Below are 20695 nucleotides of genomic sequence, written 5' to 3'. Positions count from 1 at the left end.
CAAAACCACGGTCCGCCTTTAACATAAGATAAAGCAGGTGAGATACAATTTGACACTATGTTGATAGATAGATAGATAGATAGATAGATAGATAGATAGATAGATAGATAGATAGATAGATAGATAGATAGATAGATAGATAGATAGATAGATAGATAGATAGATAGATAGATAGATAGATAGATAGATAGATAGATAGATAGATAGATAGATAGATAGATAGATAAATAGATAGAAAGATAGTAAAAGATGCAGGGTTCCACACAACTCATTTCATTCATTCCATTGTCAAAACACAAATCGATTAAGTTAACCTAACGCTTTTAACAAATTCATGTAGATTGAACAGAAAAATTTAGGTTGTCACAATATCTATACATATATATATATATATATATATATATATATATATATATATATATATATATATATATATATAAATTTTTTTTTTTTTTTTTTTTTTTTTTTTTTTTTTTTGTCAGGAGGTAAAATTTAGGTATTTAATAAAGAGATATTTAATAAAAGTGATAAAGTTTAAAAACCCGGGTCTCTTTTTACAACCAAAGATGATTCTTTGGATTTACTAAATGCATTTAATTTTAGTGGTTGTAAACAATTTATTTGGGCTAAATTTAAACAAACATTTAGATTGTTTTGAATAAGGTTGGTTAGGAATACTAGACCTTTAATGCTACTAGATTTTAGTTGCACGTTATTTTATGATATAATTTTAGTATTTACTTCAATATTAAACCATTATTTATTATTTTGCCTTCATAAATTCAAAATTAACTGCTTATTAATAATTATTAAGGTAGTAAGGTTTAGATTTGGGATGTAGGTAGATTAGGGATAAAATTAAGCAGAATATTATAAGTGCCAATATCTTAATAATAGAGTGGTAATAAGCCAATAGTTTAATATTTTTGACGAAAATACATTTACAGCAATGGCAAAAGTTCACTTTTTCATTTGTATTCATTCCATTTTTCATTCCATTTAACACTTAAGGGGATGAAAAGGCACCATTAATATGAATTATAAAATTTTAAAAGGCTGTAGCAGAATCCAGTCAAAGTTAGGCTTCCTAGTGATAACATTACAATGACAATTTTGCCAAGATTCTGTACAGATGCAAAGAATACCCCCATTCAAAAAGCACAAAACACACTCCAAAAATCATTACAGCTGAAAATAATTGTGTGTTATAAATTGTAGGTCAGATGGAAACATAATCATAAACTGTTTTATTAACTAACATTATCTTTGCAGTTTGCCCTCTTTTGAGTACGATCTATCACATCAGTCCAGATGAGTCACTAAAAAAAGCATCCGAATTGGACTTCCTGACTGACAGGACTGATTTTAGAAACCAGTTTTAAATGGACATATTATCTAACTTCTAAAAAAGTAGATTGCTACTGTCTGTGTAATTTTAATTAAAATTTCCCCTTTTTCAATTAAAGGTTATTAAAAATATATATTTCTTAAATAATTAAATAGCTACTAGAACTGTAACTGAATATTTATTACAACATTTGTATTATTTCCTGGAACTGAATCTGAGAGGTTTTTATGAAGTAAATCTTGTTGTTGACTAAACCATTGGCTTAAACACTAACCCAGTCTGCCATGTAATGAAAGGTTATAATGCAAAGAAATAAATTGTTTTATAGACTATATTTGACCAAAGTTCAAAACATCATAGCAGCCAGTTTGACTTACTGGAAATTGAAATGGTCTTGTTGCTAAGTCACTTACGCAATATACTAGAAATCCAACCCATTTTTTACAGATAACAAACAAAGGACAAGAATGTAAAGTCATTATGCACCATTTCTGTTTTGACTGAGATACATGAACAATCTGGTTCATACTGTATAATATTTACATCTGATGGCAAATAATTAACAAGATGATTTGGCAGAACAAATCTTTTTTATTGTTGTTTTGTTTGAGGAAATTGGTCAGAAATCTTTCCGTTTCTCTGTAGCCTGAACTCATAAAACAAATTCCTAAGTATTTTGTTTAATTTCCATATAATTATTTCACTAGAGGTTCTCGCTTTCTCTCCATCTATCCATATTTTTATCATAATTTGTAAGAAAGATTATCAGACATTTAGAGAATAAAACAAATACTAATAAATCCGGTTAAATGTTTTTTCAAGTGGTAATTAATTTAAATTTCATCCATAACTTGTATGAAATGTTTAGCAGCAAAGAGTCAGAAGAATATGACCTAAGTTGACCGAAAATATGATGAACTCTAAGTCTGTTGACACATCCCTGTCAATATTTATGGTCCCCAGTAAATTCTTGCCCGGTAAGACATGAAGTTCACTTATTTAAAATATATTACTCATTTGAATATTTGACAACATAAAAAGGGAATGTTATTTTTGATAAATTAATGCTAAGTTACGAATTTAGCTTTATATGCATGTTTCGCATTATTGCTGAACAAAAATAAGCCAGCTGGGATTTTATAAGTTCTCTTTTGCTGCCATCTGGTGGTACAAAAAATTATATTGAAAAATTATTTCAGTTAATTTAGGTTTTATATTTTCTTTGTTGACAGTCACAGATGGAGACGCCAAGTTCTTCAGTTTTAGACTGTGAAAAAAAAAAAAACTCTAAAAATGCTACTGTAAAAATCTGTTAGTTAGTACATTTCCTTAATATACATGTTTAATAGCATAAATTCACTTTTCCAGAATTCCCTGCATAACACTATATATGCATTTTCATTAAAATGACCATGGATCTTTTTTACCTTCAGTTATGTACATTATACTTTTGTTACATCTAATGTTAATAAATAATCGTTAATGCATTATTTTTGTGTGTCATGATGGTGTTTAGTTGAATTACATCGAGCATCTTCTCTCAAGGTTACTACAGGTTTTACCAAGTTAACTTTAAGACATTTTTTAAGACCATTGCAAGTTAAATTTTAGATTTATACAGGGCTAAATGTTAAAGATGTTTTTTGAATATCCCAGTTAGAGACGATTTTCACTTATCCTATCAAAAAATCTTTAGAATTGATTACGATGAAACAACAATAATAATTTAATAACAACAAATATAGGTCAGGATTGTGTCCTCAGCATTAAATAAATGCAGAACATGTAAGTAAAGTAATTAAATGCAATTTTTTTTAAATAAAAGGTTTTACTGAGATTGTGATTGTTGGTGATTGGGTAGTTAAGACCTGTTAAAAAAATAATTAAGGCCTTTAACACAATATTTTAGTTTATTAAAACTTTTTAAGGCCTAAAATTTTGCTTTTGAGATTTAGGACATTAGAACTTATATAACCCAGCGAATACCTTGTCTATATATAAGGGGTTCTCTGCTGCTGGGAAAAGGTGTACATAATGAAAACTAGAGTTTAGAGTAAATTTTAGAAAATTATCTTATGATTTCTACCATATTTCAACCGTAAAGTTCTGGCAATGATAGCTGCTGGTTTTTCACCATACATTTAACTTTGTGTGTGTGTGTGTGTGTGTGTGTGTGTGTGTTTTTGGTGTACCATTTATACAAAAATCTACTAATTGCCTGTGAAAAATAAGAGTAAACAATGTACATTCATGTTTAATCCTTCATTTACATTAAAGTATTGAACTTAAACGTAAATAGCAAAGGACCTATATTTTGACTAAAATCCCTTTGTATGTATGAATAAATATAATTCAAACTGTTTATATATTTTGTCAATAAATGGAGTGCATCATCCATAGCAATAACATTAAAAATTAAAATTTATCAGCTTTCTTTTGAATTCAGAGCAAAAACACTTCCCTTTCCTGCCTGCTCGAAACTTCCACATACTCCCTTAACTTCTGGGACATCATTATTACAGAGTTAAACATTAAAGCTTGACAACACATTTCCAGTCACTGACATCAGCTGCCCTTAACTGACACCACTGCTGAACAAATGTGCACAAAATAGGGTTTGTTTTATAACAAAAGGTTTTTATTGGCTTACCTAATCCTTTATAAAGTCATCTGACATGTATAGCCCAGTGACAGAATTTAGACTGAAGTTGGGGACATATATGCTACAAACATTTGGTGCAATAGTCATCAGAGGAAAGCCATAAAAACAACTTCATATCATGCATATCAGAAACAAAAATAAAACAAAAACATTTGTAGTGTTTTTGTACATTATTGTAAACAAAGTCTCTCTAGAAATCATATCAAAACACATGGCGAGTAACAAAAACATGGGGGAAAACGAGACGAATCATGAAATTCTAGGGATTACTCTACAATGAAACACTGCTTGGCATCGCCGCTCAACAGAGAAGAAACAAAATAGAACAAATCAAGTTTAACTGTAAACACAGGTGGCATTATATGATTACACAATAAGCTGACGCACACTACAATATCTCTACTACATGAAACATCCCTGGTTTTCTCATTTTTTACAATGATATGAGGTATATTAAGGTCAATCCTATTCTTCCAGCCACTTTTTTTATTCGCTTTCTTTTTTTCTATAAAAGCATGGAACAAGTTTGGAGTGCAGCATTCAGACTTTGTTCTTTACGCCATCACCTCGATGGCATTTCCGTGGGACCGGTTTACATAAAAGCCAGGGAAATAAAATAGGGCAAGACCACCAGAATGTCTGACATGGGACATATGGCCTCGCTACACGGGCCAAAAACCAGGAAGACAAAGCAGCTCACCAATCGTTCCAAATTCTTTCCCTTATTCATTGCTCATTTAAAAACAGCACAGGTTTAGGTCCTTATTATTTGCAGCGATTTCCTTCGCAACAACTTAAAAGAAAAGCTCACAATTTTCTCAAGCATTAAATTCAAAACTACACAATGAGAGGTAGGACTCCATTTGTTCCTGCTCAACCCAAGTCAAAACAGTCATGATACCTGAAGACTTCCAGAGCAAACATGCTTCAGAGTCGTCCACAATTATATATAAAAAGTGGCATTCACGTTCATTAACAGTGTTTTCATCTAAAGGAACAAAATAGAACCTATGAATATTCAAAAATGCCCTTTGTTATGGCAAACATGCCGTTCCCTCCCCCACTTAAAAATCACAGTTTGCTTCATCAAAAATAATAGTTTTGCGTGTCCTGAATCTGAATTCTTGCTTTCAGTGGTTTATAAAAGTGCTTATTTGATTCCTTGAGAGATCAAAGTGATGTCAGCTGACAAGGAGTATAGTTTAAAGGGGGGAAAATGACTGCTGACCCTGAGAAAATGTTCTGCTGTTCCATGTAGCTACAAATAAATATCTACATACGTTAAAACACTTCTATCTGGCAACCGGTATGTTTTGTGTGAGTGTGTTTTAAGCCTGGCCCTTAGGGATGAAAGTGTTTTCACATTGATATAAAAAGTACCATAAGGTGGAAATAGTCACCAGTGTCTGATCACTGAATACACAGATTCCTGATTGGCTTAATCTTTTACCTCAAGGAATTTCGAAAACAAAAAGCATCACTGTTATTTTTGAAGGTACACCTGCAAGAAAGAGCACTAGTGCACCTTGTTACAAAAAAAAAAGAAAAAAAAAGTTACTGCTTTTACCTGAGTAATACTTTAGATCATTGTAACAGACAATACTTTTTTGCCATTGAATACTGGGCCTATCCCTGACATGTTATTATTGTAAATCATCTTTAATTATTAACTTACTCTTACAATTGGACTATGAATGCTAAGACATACAAGGTTTCTTTAAAAAGTCCTTCACTAGCATCTAATTTTGCTGGAAATTTCTGTTTAAAATCTATTCTTACATACACTACACTCATAAAACAAAATGTCTAAAACACATTAAAAAGAAGAACATGAAAAATTGCATTTGAGGTCTTGTAGACCTTCCCTGGTAATGTCTACTATCGACATTTAATGGCAGTGTAATAATTAAAGTTCTACTCAGCAAGGAGTGGGAAGCATTGGGAGACAGTCCACGTCCCACAGAACAGGGTCAGGTGAGTCCCTTAACCTTTACCTGTAGCTTTGGCTTGTGGGAGTTTTGGATCCTGAGCTAGCGGGCTCGTTGACATCTGCTAACAGACTAGTATACCCTGAGAATTCAGACACGGGAGTCCGCTGTATCCTGTGGTCAACCTCAACAACACCTACTCGTGGGTCGCCGCCGTAACCTAGCGGAGTTCGCCGACCAGACTTGAACTGTGAGCCGAAGGCTTGGGCGAAATTCTCTATCTGATAGGTGACCTCCTTAGATGGCTCTAGAGCAGTGAGGTCAGAATAGACCGAGCCATTAGATGAGCCCCCGCTGGGGACATTGCCATTGTTGCTTCCATTGGCTGAAGAGCTGCCATTCTTGGTCTGCTGGTCTTTCTGGCCACCATTTGTCAGCTCTTGACTTGTGAGAGAATACGGTGGCGAGTGCTGCTTCTCCAGCTGGTCAGTGAGCTCTTGAGATGGGGTAAGCTGCTGGTGAGGAGTTGGCTCCAGACTGCTGAGATGAAAAGCTTGCTGGGAGGATGGCGAGGCATGAGATGGTGATGGAGAACCTACCAGCATTCCAAAATGAGACTTGCTTAGGGAAGTTGAGGAGGATGGAGCAAGAGGGGAAGAAACAGGCTGTACAAATCCACACTCTAATGGAGAGGTGGTGTAGAGTGAGCTTGCAGGGCTACTGCTTGAAGACATGAGGCTTGGGAAGGGTCCCGAAGGGCCCAAAATGAAATTGCTGCTGTGGCTGGTTCTCTCCAGTGTCTGAAGCAAGAACTTGGAGTACTCGTTCATCATCCCACTCTTGTCTCCAGAGCCAGGAGATCCGTTATCCGGACCCAGATCAGAGGTACCAGTGGCAGGCTGCAATTCCACATGGTGTGAATCTTGCAGATCAAACGTCACGTCATGATGAGAGCCGTCAGATTTGTGGCTGTAGTGGTCCAACAGGCTCTGCAGCACCTCATCTGGAATACCTGATTTGTCATGCTTGTCAACACTTACCAGAGGTGACGTGTCAAGCAAGGCCAGCGTAGGTTCTCCAATGCCACCTTGAATGACTGTAGGCTGCGGAAGGTGGACGGAGCTGAAGTCAGCAGTGGCATTGCTGTTAGCAGCATGCAGATACCGTCTCTTTTTCAAAAACTGCATGGCATCATCATAGTTGCTGCTGTTGCCGCCTTGTTTGGTGCCACCAGAGTTTTGAAGTAGACCGAGACCATCCATACTTCCTGCTCCAGACATATCCATAGAGCTTGACTTCTGTGTCAGCAGTTTCTGTTCATGACTGGCCTCCTCAACAGAAACTGAACACTTATCCATTCCCTTGCGGCTGCCTTTTTTAAAGACAGGCTTGGATGTGCGTCCACCATGCTGGTTATCCATGCTTGCCTCAGCTAGAGCCCCTGAAGCTGTCCCTGATCCACTGGGGATGTCCAAGTTGTAGTCATCTCTTGCCATCCTCACTCCTGCAGCAGCTCCTTTCTTCCTTCGCCGCTCTCCTCCGTCATTGCCAATTTTTGATTTGCCCTTCTTACGTGGCGGGCCGCTGGTGTTTCCCTGAGCGAGTAAGTAGCTGCCTTGACCCATGTCCTCATCTCCAAGGTCCAGCATTCCTGGGTCTAGACCTTTCTTTATGGCTTCTCCACAGGTTCTCTTGTGCTTCAGTAACCGATCAGTCCGTGAGAAATACTGCGGAACAAGAAAAAAAATGCTTCAATAAATACTACTCAGTGCACTTATTAAAAGATATGTAAACAGACATATAAATTATAATACAACTCAAGGATCTCTGTTTAATAACCTTCGAGTAGCTTGGCTTCTTCATAAAAATAATAATAAAACAATTATATATTAACATTTCTCACTAGTATTTGAATCCTATTCAATTTTAGGTAACATTAAAACCTTTATTTTAAAGCAAGAGTTGACATTGAGAATTCTTATGGTTGTAATATTGTACGTCCACGCTCATGTCATGACTGAATTTGTGAAAAGCATTCAGATGCAGCTAGATACAACAATTCTATGGCAATGCAAAAGCTTTAACGCAATCACATAAAATTTCACAATAAAATCATAGGCAGAGGAAAACATTTCTTTCATTGCCTCTCCCTCATAACCGTTAGTTATACAAGTCATGAATGTATACAAAACATGCAGGTTCTTTTTCAGCACAGGAAAACCAGTACGACTCGTCAACCTATGTGTGAATTAAAACCTTGTACACTGTAAACTATTATCTCTGCTGACTGTCATGCATGACACATCATACCGTCCATGGTTCAAATTCAAACAGGTTGCCTATCACAAATACAAGCCAACAGCTCTCAAACATTTTTGACATGTTAAAAAACAAGCTGAGCAGCTTAAGAGTTTCGCTTTATAAGTGTCTCTCACACAGTACAACCGTGGCCATATAAGCATCAACAATGACCACACGACTTCTGACTGTGAAAAAAATAATAATAATAATGTTACACAGAAAAAAAAAATCAGACCATCTATGCCTGCCTTTAGTCAAAAGAAGTTTTCTGTATTATCTTTACTACTAAAAGCTAGGCATAAAAGTATACTGCGCAGTGGGTAGCACAATCGCCTCACAGAAAGAAGGTCGCTGGTTCGAGCACCAGCTGGGTCAGTTGGCATTTCTGTGAGGAGTTTGCATGTTCTCCCGTGATTGCATGGGTTTTCTCCGGGCGCTCTAGTTTCCCCCACAAGTCCAAAAACATGTGGTACAGGTGAATTGGGTAAGCTAAATTTTCCGTAGTGCATGTGTGTGAATGTGTGTATAGATGTTTCCCAGAGATGGGTTGCAGCTGAAAGGGCATCTGCTGCATAAAACATGCAGAATAAGCTGGCGGTTCACTCCGCTGTGGCGACCCCAGATTAATAAAGGGACTGAGCCAGGGATGTCAAACTCAATTCCTGGAGGGTTGCAGCCCTGCACAGTTTAGTTCCAACCCTAATTAAACACAGCTGATCAAACTAATTGAGTCCTTCAGGCTTGTTTGAAACCTACACGCAAGTGTGTTGAAGCAGGGTTGGAACTAAACTGTGCAGGGCTGCGGCCCTCCAGGAATTGAGTTTGACATCCCTGGACTAAGCCAAAAAGAAAATGAAGGAATGAATGAAAGAATACCACCAAAATTTTCTGCTAGACCTTCACTATGTTATATTTAAGACTTTTTTTTTTTTTAGAAAAACAGTATCACTGGCAAAAAAGATTTGAGAGCAGTACTCACAATACTGTGTAGGGCTGGGTGATATGGGCAAAAAATCATATCCAGGTATTTTTAGGAGGAATGACGATATACAATATATATCCGGTATTTTCCCATAAATGGTTACTTGAGAGTTAAAGCCTTTATTATAACATTAATAAACATTTTTTGAGCAAAATATAATTCTAAAACAGGGGTTTCCTTCCCCGTTTACAAATAAACAGCAGCACAAAAAATAACAGCTGCATAAAAATCGTTGATAAATAAAATACAGTACAGGTTTTTCTCCAGCTTAAAACATATAAAATTATAAAAAGTCTTTGATAAATAAATACAGTACAGGGATTTTTTCCTGCTTAGCACTATACACAGCACTACTGTGCTTTTGTGCAAATAACAAAGTAAACAGAACCATAGAAAATATAGTTACGTTGTCAGAGCAAAAGAGGAACCACTTAAATAGTAACACAATCAAAAAATAATGGTAGGATAGAAAAGAACCACACTGAATGTAAATATGAAATAGTATTGTCACAAGTAAAGTGTTGTTATAAGTAATCCTGTATACCACAGTTGTGTGATTTACAAACAACAATTAAATCAGTTGTATATGTTTTTTACTTGCACATTTACATGTATGTATGTATTGTGCACAATTATTAAACAGTAAACATATTGAAGATATCTAAAAAAAAGTCTTTCAGTCTATGTAAAAAAATGTTTTACCGACATTTATTTTATTTTGACTACACTTGTTTAACTAAATATTAAATAAAGAGAATAGACTATAGACAGGGCTTTACATTAACACCTGCCAAGTGCGGGTAGATTTCAGCTTTGGCGGGTTAGACAGACAATTCCACTAGCCACTTTGGCTGGTTGAAATTTTTTAAATTGTAGCTTTCTTAAAAGCAGGGCTCAACAATATAAGGATGACCCAATATGCCTGCAAATGTGATCTTAGAATCGAGAAGTAAAATAATTGTGATCACGCGAGCAGAAGAAAGCAAGCGAGTACCGAATGAGAGGAGGATGATCACTCGTGCTAACAGCTGATGTGATGCGCGCTACTGCTTAAAACGCGTGTGCGCTCCCGTGTCTGGAACAGGGTCTGGAAACGTAACTATGATCGGTTCTTTCAAATAGATTAGACAAAAAGTGATGAACATGCACCCCCATTCCTGCTGTTTTCAAGCACTCAAAATTTGTCTTTTTGTAAGCATCACCGGTTGCTTTCACTTTGAACAGATTATTAATTGGCCTAAAGTTAACCGCATGTGATCATCCTTTCATTATCACACACAATGTGTTTTTGGACCTGCCTACGGTTTTATTTGTTTTTTATTTTTGTCAAAATGGTTTAATTATCTTTTTTTTTTTTTACAATATTGCTTTAATGGGAGATTAACTCTCCATTTATGTGCAGTTAACTGGTGATCCGAAAGATCTTTAGCCAGGACAGATGACTGTGCATATTTATACTTCAAGACAATAGTTATTTTTTTAAAAGTCAATTGCTTTTCTTTCTTTTTTAAGAAATGTTTTGTTAAATAAAAGGTATATTATACAGCTATATTTTGCTTGTTTTGACACATTTCAAATTTGTGGCTAAGAAATAACTATTTAGTGTGGTTATAAAGATAAATTTAGTAAATCCTTAATTTTGAGCTCTGAAAAGGGCGAAGCAGTGCAAAGTAGGTAGCAAGAAGGTCGCTGGGTTGCTGGTTCGAGCATCGGCTCAGTTGGCGTTTCTGTGTGGAGTTTGCATGTTCTCCCTGCATTCGCATAGGTTTCCCTTCGGGTGGGTTTCCTCGCGGTGCTCCGGTTTCCCCCACAGTCCAAAGACATTCGGTACAGGTGAACTGGGTAGGCTAAATTGTCCGTAGTGTATGAGTGTGTGTGTGAATATGAATGTGGGTATGGATGTTTCCCAGAGATGGGTTGCGGCTGGAAGGGCATCCGCTGCGTATAAACTTGCTGGATAAGTTGGCGGTTCATTCCGCTGTGGCAACCCCGGATTAATAAAGGAAATAAGCCGACAAGAAAATGAACGAAGTTGTGTGAAATAAAAACTAATTGCAATATAACACTATGAAACCACAACCCATTTGCTCATGCTCATTGAGCAAGCTCACATTCGACACACAAAAAGTTAAATGAATGAGGAGGCATGGAGACATAACACAAAATTTAAATCAAGTAATTTTACCATGTCAAAGTCAAATGTATGAATATAAAATTTATTTTCCCAACAACAAAATTATGGCTAGTGAAAATGCAAAGTGGCAAGTAACATTGGAGAACTACTAGCCACAGTGGGCGGTGATTAAAAAAAGTTAATATGTCAAGCCCTGACTATACATATGAGAAGTAACGAAATAGTTTCAGAGTTCTGTGATGAAATGCTGGTTAAGCATATAAATGTAAACAGTCTTTATAACAGACCAGAACGCAGAGCTAAATGTGCTATAATGTAAATGTAAAGAAGAGACCGTCATGTAATAAATGCTGAACTTATAATCAGTTAATATGAGGTGGTTTCACTTTCGAAATGTGGTATAATTTCCTCCCATTTGGCGTTTTTAATTCTTTTGAACACATTTAGGTGCTGCTTGTCAATTTGACAAGGCTTCCATTTTCGTTCTTGCTGGCAATTGCGGAAGAAATGATCGATAAAAGCTTACCGGCAAACCGATGTGACAGCTGCAGGCACTGTGTGATGTGCGTGCATGCGAGAGGGAGTCAGATTTGTCCAGTAGTCAGATTCAGATACAACACCGGCACTGCATGTTCCTCCATGTCGTGTCAGTGTTGGGTCGTTGGTAAAACGATTAGTTCATTTTGAACAAATCTTTTGGAAGACTCTTGGAGTGAATCATTCATTTGCGCAAGCGTTTATTTGTGCAAGTGGAGCTCGCGTGCTTCCTTGGTCAGTTTCGCGCAGAATGCGCACGTGAGGCCTCAAACCATATCGATATAAACAATTTTGGATAATACCGCATCATGTAGGTGAATCATATCGATATATCCCCAGTACTCAATATACCACCCAGCCCTAATACCGTGATATTTTTATCCAAGGTTATCATACCATCAGAAACTTATAAGGGCCCATGCCTACCAAAAAAGCAAATAAGAATCGTCTATTACCTGTAGACATGTGTCACATTTATATGGCTTTTCTCCACTGTGTGTCCTTTTGTGTCTCTCCATGTGGTACTTCTGAATAAAGCGCATGTTGCACTGGTCACAGCTAAATGGTTTCTCCCCTGGTAAAAGTAAAATGTGTACGTATATACATTAGCACCATTTAAATTTTTGCTAGTGACAAGTATAAGACAAGAGTAAACAGGCTTACCGCTGTGGATTTTCTCGTGCCGTTGCAGTAGATACTTCTGTATGAAGCTCATATTACACTGACTGCACCTGAAAGGCCTCTCACCTGTACAATAAAAAGCAAATCCATTTTTCAACAATGTTAGTAAACAGCAATACGGTTTGAACGCAGCTTAAGTATGACTCTGCTGCCAGTTATATGCACGCTCACCTGTATGAATAAGCACATGTCTGCGCAAATGATAGGAACTGCGGAAGGCTGCACTGCAGTGCTCGCATATGTGCGGTTTAGAGCTGGGAGAGAGGGGGCCAGCATCCCCATCCAGCATAAGTGTCTAAAAACAGAGATTAGACAAAAAAATAATAATAATATTAAAACTAAATTTAGGGCCAAGCAATAGTTCCTCCCTAAAAAAAATTTTACTTTTAAATCAATATAATCTTAATATCATTTCAAATCTTTTTTTCTTGCATGTTTAAAAATAGAATTTTGCTTACAATTCTGAGTAAAACATTCACAAATCTGACAACTGTGGTATTAAACTCCTTATTGTCAGAATATGGTAACCATTCGACAAACAGGTCAGGTCAGGTTTAGTCATACAATGAATGTGAAAAAGAGGTGTTAAAAAATGTAATGATATAAGAAGTGACTATTATGAATATATAGTGTTAGGGCTGGGCAATTAGTTGAAAAGTAATCCGTATCAACATTCAGACCCTATAATTGATCAGGTCGAATTTCCCCCCTAATTTACTTTCCCTGCCATGTGGAGTCACGTCCCCACTCTGTTAAGGCTGGTTTATACTTCTGCGTCGTGCGCGCGCAAATAGTCCCACATAGTTGCATACCCGCACACCTCTTGAAAAACGTAACTACACGTTGAGATAATGCATAGTGTAAGCTTTGTGATTTGTCAACTTGGTAGAGATGACGAGAGTTTAAGGTTGATGTTCAATAAATAATCATAGACAGAAGATAGTGTGTGCACCCTTCATTCATAAATATCTCACTTGTAATATGAGTGCATGTCAGTGAACTACAAAAGAGGGCAAAAAATAAAAAATAAGCCGTTCAATAATAGGAGTTAAATTAATTGAGATTTGGATTTTAAGCCAAATCTCACAGCCCTATGTAGTGTAGGGCACAGATTTATGAATGCTCCACTTATTTAGTTTTATTTATGGGTATATGGACTTGGATTTCTGAGAAATGTTTAACAATGCACAACATTGATTACATGGATCTTACATAGTGTACCATGCCGGATACATTATTAGAGTTTTCACTTGTCAAACAATTATACTCAAATTTTTTTTTGCCTATATGACAGATCTGATACTTTGTCATAATTTAGTTTTTTTTAGAAGACTGAAGAACATCCTATACTGTGTGTTCCAAAATGATCTGATAATAACTTTTCCATGGTTATTAATATTCTGACATGAACATTCTTTTAACCTTTTCTTGACTCATGGGTTTACATCATCTTAACAAGCAAATCAATACAAAATTATATTAAATATGTCGAACAACAGATTATAACAAATGTTTTATTTAGCACCAGAAGCTTTGTTCCCAGCATTGGGTTGCAGCTGAAAGGGCATCCACTGTGTAAAACATTTGCCAGAATAGTTTATGGTTCATTCAGCTGTGGTGACCCCTGATAAATAAGGACAAAGCCAAAGGACAATGAATGAATGAACAAGCACTGCTGTGCATTGCCACATTGTAACTGGACATTACCATAAGGACAAAAAAAACATGAATGGATAAACAGGTAATACAGGGTTTCTGCGATTTCACAAAGTCAAGTTTAAGATTTTTAGGACCACTATGAATGAAACTTCAGACTTATACATAGCTAAACGCTAAGAGAAAAGGATTTTTAATTGCTCCATAAAAAAATAACAATTTAGTTATTTATTAGAAATATTCACATATTTGAAAAGGTACATATTTTTTTTTTCAACATAACTTTACAACATAAATTGTTTGGTATTTTAAGTTAGGGTTAATCTTTTAAAAACTATAATAATTAAAATGTAATACATTTTTCTGTGAATTTAAGACTTTTTTTTATTTAAAAGTGCATTATGCAGTATCCAAAACAAAAGCAAGAACAGGTTGCCAGATTAAGGACCAACAGGAGCAAGCCTGACTATCGAGCCTAAAGGCTAATATAAACCGTGCTCTATATAAAAGCGACACCATGCGAATATTTTCCATAGTAAAAGGAGTTTTTGTTCTAACCAACTCCTCGAATGAATATTTTAGAAACAACTTCTATTTCTTGCAGCTGAACAACAGGAAAAACTGACAATGACCACCTCAGGCAAACCTCATGTGTTTTTTTTTTTCAGTGTTAAATGCTAATAATGCGAGTTTGAATGCTATTTTATGTGACATTTATTGCCACTCTACTGAAAGCAGCAGCAGATCATCTCAGATCCTGAAAATAAAACAAACCATTTATAAACAGACCTGTGACTCAAAACCAACACATATCAGTGATTCAGCATCAACATTTAATAATGTTAAAGAGGTTTATGAACTAATTAGTTTTATATACTATAAGCCTTACCATTTCATGAGTAAGTGCATATTCTGTGCTTCTGAATGGCTGTATTTAAATTTCTGTGGCGTTTCGTCTGATGAAAACAGCCAAACTGCTTAACACTGCAAATCTGGTCAGGTAGCACGTTGTTAGAGCATAGGGTTACAAAGTTACCTGCTCACATTATGTTTACGTTCATAATATTTATAATATTTGTAAATTAAAAACCTCATGTGGAACTCTGAATCTGCATCTCATTTCAGAGGCTGCTACTGTCCACTGGAGGTCACATTTTGATCACAGATGCATGCTTTTAGAGCCTGTCTGACTGACTGAATGAAATACATGGGTTTCCATCAAGGCAACCCAGGGTGCTAAAATATATTTGGCTAAAATGGCAGTGGGTGGGTTAAAAGAACCAAAACAAAGACAGCATTCTGGCACATAACAGAAATCTTTAAAGCAGAATATATGACTTTACCATTGTTTTCAAGATGAACAAGAACACTCACTTATGTTTCTTAAATATCTGCAAAAAAATATTATGGTATTTTTATACTATAGTAGTGTTAAAAACTTACATAGAGCACCATTAAGACACTTTAAGACCCCATGGACACCTTGCAATACAATATTTTTTACAAGTGGTCGCCTTAACATTGAGGTATCATCACAGTAGTTCTGTGGTGGTGTTAATGTCATGATTATGTATGACAAAAAGAATTTACAATAGAAATATTTAACATAATGCATAATTCTTTTTTTAAAAGAAAGAAATTTACAATGGAATTATTTAACATAATGCGTGAATGTACATAACAAACATAAAGCAAGCTAGTTGTCATAGGCCACAAAATATTAACCTAATAGCAAACCAGAAGGAATAATATTTTAGGGGAAAATAAATTTACTTAAACCACTTTTTTGTATGCATGATTGTTTTCAAAAACTTTGCAGGACAATTTATTTACATTTTTATTTAATCTGGAAAAAAAAAACGTAATTCAAATTAAATAAAAAAGGTAAACACACCTTTCCCGAGTCGCCTTGTTTCCTTCTGGCTTTCCCCTCTAGTCCTTCTCCATTTGCTCTCCTTCCTTTTCTAGGCCCAGTTTCCTTTGGGTCTTTCCCCAGTCTTCCAGAGAACTGCTAATGAAGCACAGAAAAATGGCTTTAATAATAAAAAATAATAATAAAAACCCAGCAATGACATTACAATACTGAGAACAACATTCAATGATAACTCATCCATCCTTCATGTTCACTTACGTTGCTAAGGCTTAGGTCATGCAAAAGCATATTTTGGTGGTTGCCAAGTGACATGTCCAACATATCAGTATTTTTTCCTCCTGCTGTCCCAATTCCTGTTGTATACATTGGGAGGTGGTAGTCCAACTCATTGAGCTTCTCCTGTTTAATACCCATACTGTGGAGAAAGCCACCACCATGTTCAGGAGAGTCACGCTCCTTCTTCAGGATCATCTCCTGGGGCAAATCTGCCATAGAGGTCTGTGAAGTTAAGCGCGTGAAGCTGGTCACTGGAGGTAAATGGCTGAACATGATCATGCTTGGGGTATAGTTGGGGTCCATGCCTCCGTTCCGTAAAAACTCATTTCCTAGCTTGTCCTGGATGATACTCATGCTTGGATCTTCAACAGGCTAAAGTTCATTGGCAAAATATCCTATGAAAAAAAACAATAAAAGATGTGATTGCTTATCAATAAAACAGTTCATCCAAACATTTATTTGCCATTTACTCATCCTCAAGGGTTTACAAACCTTCATGAGATTATTTTCATCTAAATAAGATATTCTAAAGAAAGTTGAAAACATGTAAACATTGATGTCCTTGGTATTTGTTTTCCAGTTTTCTTCAAATTTATGTCCTTCAAACATATCTTCCTTTGAGCTGAACAGAAAAAACTAAAACAGGTTTGGATTGGAACAACGGTGAGCAAATGGTGATATAATTTTCTTTTTGAGGTGAATTATAATTTTAAGAGATTCGTGCAACCAATTACAACACTGTAAATTAATTATTTAAAAAAAAGGAAAATATAAAAAAAATATGTATTTTAGTAGTATTTTATTTTGCAACGCTTCACTCCAAATTGATTGCTATTAGAACACTAAACTGCCTGATGATATTACCCACTCTGTGCATGACATGCAGTCATATGATCAGGCTTAGACTAAGGCAACTCTGATAATAATGCAGCTTTTATGAAAAAGCTAAATCAGATTTACGGCATTGCCGCTATACTTTATTTTCAAATAAAGTTCATCATGTTCATGTCACCAGGGGTGATCAAATATCTTTGACAATCAAGGTTATAATTAACATGCGTGTCAGTGATGAATAAACACCTCTTAAAGGTCAGAAAGACTCCAGAGCTTTGCCTCCTGACTGAGGGAACTGACATATGAAAGCTGACAATATCAGACATTGTATGTATGCATCTAACTAATACACACACACACACGTATACAAATACATATACATATATATATATATATATATATATATATATATATATATATATATATATATATATATATATATAAACAGAACACACAGCAAGCTTTCTCGTTACAGTTAATTTCTTTATTGTCACATTTGTAATTTGCATGGTCGAAATGGAAAGAGTTGTACACGTTTAAATAATTAAGTCTATTTCAGACTCAAACATTTATTTTTAGGGAAACTATGATAGCAAGAACTGAATTCAATTGAACCAAAAAAGAATAGCAATGCTTTAGTTCAGAAAATGGCTAGAAAGGACGTTAAATTAGACTAATTAACTGTATACAAACATTCATTTTTACATAATCTCTTAACTAACGTTGGCATGATAAACGTTAACGTTATATTAGGAACACTTGCTTAAAAATGACGACTAAGAAAAAAAATGTTTTTGAAAATAAAAGTAAAATTGTTTCAATAAATATTTCACACGCCCTTCACATTTAATTTTCAATACTTTAGAAAACGAAGGAAGAAAAAGAAAACACGGTCCAATCTCGAGTCCGTGGGTTGCCGCAGCATTGTTCTATTGTGATCAGCTAACGTTAATGGAGAGCTGCTTAATCTTACTGATAGGGTCCGGTCTTTTAGTAGATAATACTTTATATAGTCAAAGTTTAAATGACAGTGGAACTTTAGTTTTACGTCGTTTCTATGTTTGCAATCTACTTTTAATGGTAAACTCGGTAGAATATAACCAGTTTTAACAATAAGGGCTAATCTTGTCGTTCATCACAATTACCAAACACATCTCCGTCTAAATGACTCCATTAGCAGCTAACGGCTAACTAACGCGAGCGAGATAAAAACTTTACTAAGCTTTTGAACAAACTCATGTGCGTGCATACATGCACTTCACCACATAAATACACAACATACTTAAAACAGAAATTAAAAGAAATCCCAAAACGAAGTGGTTTATTGAACCAAGTGATGAACGGGGCTAGTCAATAATAGCATGTAGATGAAAGAGCTACTGCTAACATCCCATCTCCACACCGCACGCGTCGAGCTACATCGCACCATTTAGAACAAACCAACTCCGATTAACCAAAAATCGTGAGCTTTGAATTTACAGTTCCATTGATGATAACTGCAGCGTCGTAATTACGTCGCCTCTTCCGTGCACGTCCTGTACATGAGTATGATATATAGTGACCATTGATCCATTCGTCACCATCACTAATTATAGCCCACACACAGTAACACAATCCGCCAAGAAAATGCGGCGATAAAAGCTATGGTAGAACCACAGCAAGACGGGTACGCATGCAGATGCAGGCTAAGATTTATTTAAGAAAAAAGCGCTTCAGATCGCCTCGGTCGCATGCGACAGAAACAATGATGCTCGGCGCTGAAACGCATCTCTCGCTTGAACGACTGTGATTTCATTTGGAGCTTTCAGCTGCGAGCAATCCCTCATGTTTACAATCTCGGCACAAATAAATAATACAAACGCGATTCCACTTACTTGTACATGGCCACGGCCGACTCGCAGCGTTCAAATGAATCTCCACGCTCGATCCTTTGAGTTATTTTACAGCCAAAACAATGTTCCCTTGCAGCTGTTGGCCTCTTCCATGTTGTGTCGACGCTGGGAATTATGGGTTGAGCGGACGGGTCGTGAGAGGAGACAGACGGATACAGGCAGGACTAGTCAAACAGGGGGCCACTATGCAAATGAAGATTGTGCCTGAGCATCTGCGACTTTGTTCTGCGTATAAATGAGTTCTTTACATCATTTAAGGCTTATTTTATTGTTCATATTTTATTATGAAGAACGTGATCATGTCGCACTATAACAATGCATTTACTTATGACTATAGGAAAAAAATAGGCTACAATTAAATAAATTTACATGTACACTTAGCTTCAAAATATATATTTTTTTAAATATCCACAAAGTTTACATCTTATACCTAATGATTTAAACATATATTTTAGGTTGATTAATTAGTAAAGTTAATTTTCAAGGCTATAGCAACGGCAACCACAACTAACTATGTCTATTTTACAGGGCTGTTGTTTCAGGTTTGCCATAACAATTCAAGGCTACTTAATTTATTTCAGTAATAAACAACTGGGCTGCAGCACCATGGCGCAGTGGGTAGCACAATCGCCTCACAGGTCGCTGGTTCAAGCCCGGCTGGGTCAGTTGACGTTTCTGTGTGGAGTTTGCATGTTGTGAAGTTTCATAAACTAATTTCGAGAGGAGCATGTGATATGATTGTGCACCGCTGGCCACTCATCCGTAATCAGTAATAATCCAATCAGAATGATCCTAGCTTAATATAAATGGATCACTTTCTCCTCATTGCACTACCTTCATTTTGGAAGAATACCCCCTTCCACCCCATCTCCTCCTTTTTCTCCCCTTCTAAAGGGGGAGCGATCGAGACCTACCTGATCTCGGTCCTTCTGATATGCTTCTAGACCGGGCGGGAGCCCTGGACTCAAATATCTCCGGGGGTTCTCTCCCGGGACAGCATGCCAAACCTGCTATAAGTGCCAAGCATATCTAAGTGGGAACTCTTGAAGTCCCCGTGTTCGTGTGGGTTTCTTCCGAGTGCTACGCTTTGCCCTACATTCCAAATAATAATAGTAATTCCTTACATTTATAGCATTTTTTAGACACTAAATATGCTTTTTACACATTTTTTAGGGGGATGTCCTCATTCACCACTAGTGTGCAGCATCCACCTGGATGACGCGACGGCAGTCATATTGCGCCAGACCACACACCCGCTGATTGGTGGAAAGCAGTGCTTAATTTGTGAATTGTGAGGTCCTGGCAACAGATCGGGGTAACAGATCCAGCATGTCCCCGACGATGTAGAGGTGCAGAGCTGGGGGAGTTGGGTTGGTATGGGGGTTGTCACAAACAAAAAGTGGGTCGCGAACGAAAGTAAAGAGCGGGGGGGTTTGTCCCAGACGAAAGTGAAGAGGGTTGGGGAGTCGCGGAAGAAAGTGAAAGTAAACGGCAAACGGGGGAGGAGGGCAGTTGAGGAGAAGGATCAGAAAAATGAGGTGCAGATTTCAGAGGTGTGGAGGAGACAGTGATAAAGACAATTATATTATAT

The 20695-nt window shown here is 36.4% G+C and overlaps 1 protein-coding gene across 2 annotated transcripts; it reads right to left on the bottom strand.

Moving 5' to 3' along the window:
• Window positions 1-3964: 3964 nt before the first annotated feature.
• On the bottom strand, window positions 3965-19310 carry znf281b (zinc finger protein 281b). Of its 2 annotated transcripts, none has more exons than XM_017358452.3 (7): window positions 19087-19220; window positions 16361-16773; window positions 16124-16237; window positions 12745-12868; window positions 12556-12639; window positions 12348-12466; window positions 3965-7665 (listed from the first exon to the last, which is right to left on the bottom strand). In XM_017358452.3, the coding sequence occupies exons 2-7, from the start codon at window positions 16730-16732 to the stop codon at window positions 6001-6003; spliced, it is 2478 nt and encodes an 825-aa protein (XP_017213941.1). In that variant the 5' UTR covers window positions 16733-16773; window positions 19087-19220; the 3' UTR covers window positions 3965-6000. The 2 variants fall into 2 exon arrangements, with proteins under 2 accessions (XP_017213941.1, NP_001012505.2); NM_001012487.2 differs by having other exon boundaries at window positions 3989-7665; window positions 16124-16240; window positions 19087-19310.
• Between the last annotated feature and the right edge of the window lie 1385 nt (window positions 19311-20695).

The sequence above is a fragment of the Danio rerio genome, chromosome 12, assembly GCF_049306965.1.
Source record: "Danio rerio strain Tuebingen ecotype United States chromosome 12, GRCz12tu, whole genome shotgun sequence".
NCBI classification, from domain to species: Eukaryota; Metazoa; Chordata; class Actinopteri; order Cypriniformes; family Danionidae; genus Danio; species Danio rerio.
This window is presented reverse-complemented; position numbering and strand designations above follow the sequence as displayed.